The sequence below is a fragment of the Podarcis gaigeae genome, assembly GCF_964106915.1.
Source record: "Podarcis gaigeae genome assembly, chromosome: 6".
NCBI lineage: Eukaryota > Metazoa > Chordata > Lepidosauria > Squamata > Lacertidae > Podarcis > Podarcis gaigeae.
Window position 1 is genome coordinate 88,418,341 of NC_139682.1, and position 9,043 is coordinate 88,427,383.

Below are 9,043 nucleotides of genomic sequence, written 5' to 3' on the forward strand. Positions count from 1 at the left end.
GAAAAAAATGTTAAAAAGAGCTCCAAAGTCAGAATTTCATTCCCACAACAAGAGCACAAATTTACCGTATTTTTTGCTCTACAAAACTCACTTTTTCCCTCCTAAAAAGTAAGGGGAAATGTGTGTGTGTCTTATGGAGCGAATGCAGGCTGCACAGCTATCCCAGAAGCCAGAACAGCAAGAGGGATTGCTGCTTTCACTGCACAGCGATCCCTCTTGCTGTTCTGGCTTCTGAGATTCAGATTTTTTTTTTCTTGTTTTCCTCCTCCAAAAACTAGGTGCATCTTGTGGTCTGGTGCGTCTTATAGAGCGAAAAATACGGTAAATGGCGTTCCTTACAGGGGAGGGAGAGGGGAGAATTCTGTTAATCAATAGGGTCAGCATTGAAACCAAATCACGAGTGCCTTTCCCCTAACACCTACTACATTCACACTCCTAAACTAAACAATAAATTCCTAAAAGAGAGAGAGAGAGAGAGAGAGAGAGAGTACTCATACTAACAATAGCGGTGGAAAAGGGGTGGGAGCCTGTTCATTCAACAAGAAAACTCCCCAAAATAGAGAAAGATTGAAAGTTACCTATTTGGTGCTTAAGAAGAGCTCTTGCAGATATAAACAGGTTGCAAATCTCTCTCTCTGTGTGTGTGTGTGTTTGTGTGTGTTTTATTAAGTATTATTATTTTATTTTGACAAAGTCATAATCAGGGGAAAAAATGTGCTCCCCACCACTGAGACCATTCCATTGTGCACTAGTGGCCAAAATTGTGGAAACATTTTGGTGAAAGTGTATTTCCGAGGTTTGATGGCTCACAACACCACTTTTGGGGGCAGTAACACCATAAAATTATATATCAATGGAAAGATAATTTAATGAAGAACGTACAGTAATTGAAATACTTTATTGTCACTTGTACAACTTGTATACAGTGAGATTACACAAGCACCCCCCACTCAGCTTAGTCTTAATTCCCCTCGTTTACTGACGCACACCCACCAAACCCCAAAGTCAGTTGCCCTTCTTGTTATCTTTTCATTCAGCAGCCTAACAGCCCACGGACAGAAGCTGTTCTTTACCCTGTTGGTGCAACTAATCATCCTTCTATATCTTCTGCCTGAGGGCAGGAGATCAAGAAAGTGCTGGCCAGGGTGTGAATCATCCCTGAGAATTTTCCTCACTCTACTGAGGCAACGTTCTTCCGCTATTTCATCCAGCAGATTCATGGGACAGCCCATAATATCTTGTGCTGTATTCACCACCCTCTGTAGGCGCTTCTATCAAATGATGTCAAACCAGCGTACCACACCATGATGCACTAAGAAAGGACACTTTCTATTGTTGACCGGTAGAAGGAGATCATCAAATGTTGATTGACATCGTTCTTCCACAATACTCTGAGGAGATGGAGTCTCTGCTGGGCTTTCTTAACCACTTGGGCATAGCTGTCAACTTTTCCCTTTTCTTGCGAGGAATCCTATTCGGAATAAGGGAATTTCCCTTTTAAAAAGGGGAAAGTTGACAGCTATGCACCTGGGTTGTATTTATTTATGTAATGCACTCAAAAAAGATGGGGACGGGGTTAAAAAAGGTAAAGGTAAAGGTACCGCTGCCCATACGGGCCAGTCGTGTCCGACTCTAGGGTTGTGCGCCCATCTCACTTAAGAGGCCGGGGGCCAGCGCTGTCCGAAGACACTTCCGGGTCACGTGGCCAGCGTGACAAGCTGCATCTGGCGAGCCAGCGCAGCACACGGAAACACCGTTTACCTTCCCGCTAGTAAGCGGTCCCTATTTATCTACTTGCACCCAGGGGTGCTTTCGAACTGCTAGGTTGGCAGGCGCTGGGACTGAACGACTGGAGCGCACCCCGCCACGGGCATTCGAACCGCCGACCATGCGATCGGCAAGTCCTAGGCGCTTAATTAGATAGATAGATAGATTCTTTATTGTCATTACACAAGTGCAACATTGCACAAGTGCAACGAAATTGGATGCCATCCCTTAAAAACAACAAAAGCAACACAACAACAACAACCAAACAAACCACATTCCAGCCACACCCACACCCACACCCATCAAACTCCCAGGTCACACTATCGAGTTACTGCATTTAAGAAGGCCACAGCTCTTGGATAGAAACTATTTTTCAGTCTATTTGTCCTTGACTTGATGTTTCTGTATCTCCTGCCAGAAGGCAGTAGTACAAACAGACTGTGTCCCGGGTGAGATGCATCCTGCAGGATATTGTTTGCTTTCCTAAGACAACGGGAACCGTACAGTTCTTCCAAAGATGGGAGGGGATGACCAATAATCCTTTGGGCTGTGGTTATGACCTTCTGGAGCACCTTCCTCTTCCTAGCTGTACAGCTGGAGAACCAGGCACAAATACAGTATGTGAGAATGCTCTCTATGGAGCCTCGGTAGAAGGACACCAGCAGTCTCTCACTCAGATTGTTCTTCTTTAAAAGTCTGAGGAAATAAATTCTCTGCTGGGCCTTCTTCACCAGAGCAGTGGTATTTGCGCTCCAAGTCATGCCCTGATCGATAGTCACTCCCAAAAACCTGAATTCCGCCACCCTCTCCACCCGTTCCCCATTGATATACAAGGGCTGAATGTCCGCCTTTTTTTTCCTGTAATCCACCACCAATTCCTTGGTCTTAGTCGTATTAAGAGCCAGATTGTTCTCTCCACACCAAGCACAAAGCCGCTCCACCTCGTCCCGATAGGCGGACTCATCCCCTCCTGAAATGAGCCCCACCACCGTAGTGTCATCAGCAAACTTGATGATTTTGTTGCTGGAATAAATGGCTGTACAATCATACGTATAGAGAGTATAGAGCAGGGGACTCAACACACAACCCTGTGGTGAGCCGGTGTTAAGGCTAAGGGCTGTGGACATATGTGACCCTACTCTAACCCTCTGAGAACGTTCTGACAAAAAGTCCAAAACCCAGAGACAGGTGGAGTTGGAGAGTCCAATCGCCTCTAGCTTGGACACCAGTCTATGGGGGAGGATAGTGTTAAAAGCAGAGCTAAAATCCACAAACAGCAGCCTCACATAACTCCCCGGCTGCTCCAGATGGATTAAGTTAATTAAGTTAATTAAGTTCCATCACACAAGCCCTGCCTGCCTTCTCAGCCTTGGACTCTCTAAAATTTTCTTGGTGATTGTCAGGCACCTTAGTCTGCCTCAGGTACAGAAGACGTACACTTTCTTTCTTTTTTCCAATTTTTTTTATTGGTTTTCACAATATTATAAACAAACAAACACATAAGACAAACAAACATAAATCATAGCCTTATTGAAAATTACACTTATTAACATTGTTAAGTGACTTCCTTGCTTCCCCTTGGTTGAATTTCATTGCATATCCTTTTAACGGTTTTCCAAATCACAATTCTTATAAAATTTAACTTAAACATTAACATCCTTAAATCTTCACATTATGAAATTAAACATATTAATTCATCACTTAACATAAATAAAATCCTAAGCCAATTAAGTATCTGCAAGCTAATTTAACTTAACATATTTAACTAAATAATCATTAAATTTAATCCACTTTTCCTGATACTCCTCCTCCTTCGGGTCGGGGACTCTTCCGGTTAGGTTGGCTAGCTCCGAAAAATCCATCATCTTCATCTGCCAATGGCAGAAGACGTACACTTTCTCTTGTGTATACACACAAAGCATGCCCAAAACCTGTGTAGGGATGAACCTTGGATGACATAAAGGTGTCAACTGGCAGTCAACACGATACAGAGCAGCAAGTGGCCGTTTTGCACATTCAAGAAAGTGAGCTGTCTGCCCCAGGTGCTTCAGTTGGCAGTTTGCCCGAGATGTTGACGAGCAAAGAGTTTGCAGAAAGCAGAGCACCTTGAGCTCTCCACAGGATTTGCAGAGAAGAAATGGCTCCCCGCCCAGAATGGAGTGGAAAAGATCGGGGTGCAAAGGGAGCCGGGTGCTGGTTGTGGTGGGTGGTGTTGCTCCTAGGAATTGGCTGGATGGCAGAAGGTGTGTCGTGTCCCCAGGGGTGCACTTGCGAGTATCTGGCCGTGAACTGCACGGGGAAGAGGCTCTCAGAGTTCCCAGTGACCATCCCTCTGGACACCAGGCAGCTGATCCTGGCTCAAAACCAGCTCAGCTACTTGCCATCCGTGGAGCTGAACTTCCTCAGCGACTTGATCTATCTAGACTGCAGTGGCAATGCTTTGGGCCAGGACCTGGATTTCACCTTCGTGAGCATCATCAAGCTTGTCTACTTGGACCTCAGTTTCAACAACCTCACCTTGATCACGTTTGGGACCTTTTCCCAGCTCGGCAGCCTGGTTGTGCTCAAGCTCTCCGACAACCCCGGCCTGGTGGAGATTGAGAAGGACTCCTTTGCCAACAATACCTGGCTGAGGCACCTGGATGTGAGCCGCTGTAGCTTGACGTTCATTGATGCAATTACCCTCAGGGACCTGCCCAACCTGAGAAGCCTGGGCTTAAGCGGGAATCCCTGGTTCTGCAACTGCTCCTTCATGGAACTGTGCAGCTTCATAAAAGAGAGTGGCATAACTATCCCAGGTAAGTGGGAAATGCTGAACATCTAGGGCAGTGTTTCCCAAACTTGGGTCACCAGCTGTTTTCGGACTACAACTCCCATCACCTCTAGCTAGCAAGGCCAGTGGTCAGGGATGATGAGAATTGTAGTCCGCAAACAGCTTGAGAACTAAGTTTGGGAAACACTGATCTAGGGGACGGTTTCCCATCTCCAGGTGAGCTGTAGGGTGCTCACTCAGCTGCTGGTCTGAGAGGGTGAGCAGTCTGTGGACTCAGGACAACTATGGCGTTTAGCCTTTAAAAATAAGTCCTCTGCATTCCTATGCTTAGAGCAAAGGTATGTACCACTACTTCGCTCCTCTGCCTCAGAAGAGTCAAAGCCAAGGAGGGAAAGCAATAATATACTTTTCAATGAAGTGGCAGTACAGTGGTACCTCAGGTTACAGACATTTCAGGTTACATACGCTTCAGGTTACAGACTCCGCTAACCCAGAAATAGTACCCCGGTTTAATAACTTTGCTTCAGGATGAGAACAGAAATTGCGTGGCGGCAGCGGGAGGCCCCATTAGCTAAAGTGTTACCTCAGGTTAAGAACAGTTTCAGGTTAAGAACAGACCTCCAGAACAAATTAAGTTCTTAACCCGAGGTGCCACTGTATAACTATTGCACCAGGAAGGTACTTTCTTGCCGAAGTTAAGGGGAGAATAAGAAGCTCTTTGAAAATGTCAAGCAAACACACACAAATATTTTGTCTTGCCCCCTTCTCCCCTCATCAGCCATCAAGGCAACAGAGAGCCCTGGTGCTGTTTATCCTGAATTTCTTGTGATTCCAGAGTCAAAATATTGTGTGCAAACTTCTCCACTATTCTGAGCTGAGTGTTTCTTGCTTTATTATGTGCGGTTTTGCTGATGCCATTCTTTTCAGCTGTTGTTGCTTCTTATTGTTGAAGAGCAATCTAAAAGGTTTGCCGTATTATCATGGTAGTTTTTTGGGGGGGAGGGGGAACCCATGCAATTCACAAAGTTTCTTTTTTATGTTACAATATTATTATTATTATTATTATTATTATTATTATTATTATTATCAATTCTTTATTGATTAAAAGGTTTGCATGTCTATACAAACATTATGTACTATCTCTTAACAGGTTTTAAAAAAAGAAATTATATAAAATAGAAAATTTATAAAGAAATAAAGAAGTAACAAAGATCAGAAACAAAGAAATCAAATTTGAAAAAAGAAAAAAGAGACAGAGTTATTTACATAGTAAAAGTACTCATCAGCACAATCCTTTCCACCCTTCTCATCATACTGTTTGATATAACATTCTTTTTACACAGGTTTACACTGTATAATATCATTTCTTTCTGCTTTGTATATATTCCTTCGATCTTTTTCTTTACAAATATCACTCAATTTCTGCTAATACGGAGTTTCAATCCTACCCTCATGCGTTTACCAAAGCGGAGGCCCTTTCCCATTAATTCCAATACACAACTCCCTTTCTGGATCCTTCCCTCCCTTCCCATATTCTAAGCAGAGACAAAGCTATGCTCCCAGAAGAATATTTCTATTCCTGCGTCGTGACTCTCAGAGAAGGGGAAGAGGAAAGGAGAAGGAGGCTGCTTATATGTCAGGGGAGGCAGTTCTGTTTCCCACTTATGTCACACAACTCACCTTACAGCCTTGCCACGGCTGTTTCAAATAGCGAGCAACACTGTTGGTGTGTGAAACAGACACGTCCCTTTGTATTCCTCTGCGCCTTGTTTGAGAGCAGCGGTTAAACTTTAATGCTGGCTGCAAGCTTATCTGGAAACGAGAGCTCCTCTTTCCTTCTGGAAATGAAATAAGACACACCATGCTCCATGCCAGCCAGTGGCACAAGATGGCACATCATGATGACTTTGTGGCTCCACTTGACCGCTGTCTTCTACAGTATGAAAGTGAGTTCACGGCAGGCAACCTGTCTCCCTCCCAGTCTTTGAGAGCTGCACTAGGCGAATGGTGGAAGTCCAATAAAACTAGGCGGTTCTGGTGCCAGAGTTGGGTGGTCCAACACTGCATGAGTTCTGCCAATGGCATCACCACCGTTTGGGCAACTTAGGAAACGGCTGGCACTGTGCTCTAAACGACTGAGCCTCTTGGAGTTGCCAATAAGAAGGCTGGCGGTTCAAATCCCCACAACAGGGTGAGTTCCCGTTACTCTGTCCCGGCTCCTGCCAACGGCTCCGCAAAGATCTCTCCAAACTAGGAGATGGGTATCAAAATGGGCAAATGAGGTTCTGTGTAAGGAAGCACAGAGGGACCACACCGTCACAAAGATGGAGTTGGGCTACGTCATCTAGCCCAACTCCCAGCCAACCCAATGCTACAGCATCCTTGGTACATGGAGGATGCGGTGGTCTAAACCACTGGGACTCTTGGGCTTGCCAATCAGAAGGCTAGCGGTTTGAATCCCCATGATGGAGTGAGCTCCCGTTGCTTTGTCCCAGCTCCTGCTAACCTAGCAGTTCGAAAGCACGCCAGTGCAAGTAGATAAATAGGTACCGCTCTGGCGGGAAGGTAAATGCCGTTTCTGTGCGCTGTGGTTTCCGTCATGGTGTCCCGTTGCACCAGAAGTGGTTTAATCCTGCTGGCCACATGACCCAGAAAGCTATCTGTGGACAAACACCGGCTCCCTCGGCCTGAAAGCGCCCCATAGTCGCCTTTGACTGGACTTTACCGGACTTTACCAGGCCCATAGCCAGGTGAATGTGACCCATCTGCAGGGCTGGCCCAAGACATTTTGGCACCCGAGGCAAACCACAAAATGGGGGGCTTGCCACTGGCAGGGGAGAGGGAAATAATGCTTGCGCATGCACACAAGCTATTTCCAGTGCTGCTCCGACCCGGAAGTGGGCAGCTATGCAGCGCAGCACCAGTAAGAGCGGGCAGCGGCAGCAGGCGGTGGGGGTCGCCACCGGCCGGATAAACGAGTCCCTCGGGCATTATCTGGCCCACGGGCCTTAGTTTGGGGACCCCTGTCATAGCCAAATCACCCTTGGATTCGCTCACTATCATGGACTAATAATAGCTTTTCATTCAGTATTCACCAAGACAATTATTTCAGAAGGATTACCCAAAAAACAAACCTCAGCTGCAGAAATCTTTTCCCCCAAAGTGATGGAGTATTCTGCCTCCCCCTCCAAGAATATTTGGCCCCTGGGAATGGGTCCAGTAATCAGTCTATTGAGCAGTAAGCACTCCGGTAAGCCATTTTAGATGCTTAGTAGAAAGATAACAAACAAAAATGCTGATTTATTTTGTTTCCTGAAATATATATATACCACTTGACTGGAACAAACATGAAAGCAGGTTAGGTCTGAGTTTGAAGGGGAGGGTGTCTTACTGGGTCTGGAGAACATCAAAGCCACAGGCCTGTAGACATGTCCTTAATTTACATGTTTTTTATGCACAAGTCGAGACTTGTTGTCACCCTTGCATTTCCTCTGCAGACCCTGACAACGTCACCTGCTACAGCCCAGCTTTTGTGCATGACTTGAAGATGCTGGAAGAGGCACAGGAGCAACTGAATTATAAATGCTTCATCCATTTTGACGACCAAGACTATCTTTTCCTGGGTCTGGTTGGGTTCTGCATCTTCTCTGCCGGTACGGTGTTTGCCTGGCTCTTGGGAGTTTGCGCGGTTGTATACAAATTCTTAACTGCGACAGGAGATGATGAAGACAAAGAGGACTGGGACGAATGAGCCTAGTAGACTCTGAAAACGGACTTGGTGATATATTGAGAGCGTCGTCCTATGTATCTTTACTTGGAAGTAAGCCCAGCTGATCACAATGTGACTAAGACTGCAGGCCACCACGCATGTCTTAGGAAGCGATCTTTTTTGAAAACAGTGGGGCATACTTCAGAGTAAATAAGGGTAAAATGCCTGAAAATAAAGACATCCTCAGAATGGTATTTGAAACTCTATGACAGTAAATGCCAGCAAATTACCTTACTGGAATAGTTTGGCTTTGGAGAGTGATATTATTCTGTTAAGATGTTGCTGCTATGCCTGGCGCTAGATTGGAGTACAGCTTTCCTCATACTTGGTAATGGCTCAGAATTGCTTTTTACTTGCAATAGAAATATTATTAGCGAGATGCAATGCAATAGCAACCCTTTCAGATGCTTACTGAAAACATGAGATGTGAAGCGCATAAAATTCGCTCCTTTCCAGCACGAACACTACTGACTGCCAAGGAAAGACCACCCCCAATTAATTGAGTGTAACTACTGTATATCTCAGGTTGAAACAATTTTTCACTGGCTTTCCTCCTCAGCCTGATATGGCTGACCTTAGAAGCCGTAAATGGCTTTGGCTCAGTATACCTGAAGGAGCATCTCCACCCCCATCGTTCAGCCCGGACACTGAGGTCCAGCTCCGAGGGCCTTCTGGTGGTTCCCTCACTGCGAGAAGTGAGGTTACAAGGAACCAGGCAGAGGGCCTTCTCGGTA

The 9,043-nt window shown here is 45.6% G+C and overlaps 1 protein-coding gene across 1 annotated transcript; it reads left to right on the top strand.

Annotated features, from left to right (window-relative positions):
* Positions 1-4,000: 4,000 nt before the first annotated feature.
* Positions 4,001-8,448, top strand: LOC310847734 (leucine-rich repeat-containing protein 52-like; the record flags this gene model as incomplete). Its single annotated transcript, XM_083745792.1, has 2 exons — positions 4,001-4,565; positions 7,864-8,448. The coding sequence occupies 2 exons, from the start codon at positions 4,001-4,003 to the stop codon at positions 8,289-8,291; spliced, it is 993 nt and encodes a 330-aa protein (XP_083601918.1). The 3' UTR covers positions 8,292-8,448.
* Positions 8,449-9,043: the final 595 nt, after the last annotated feature.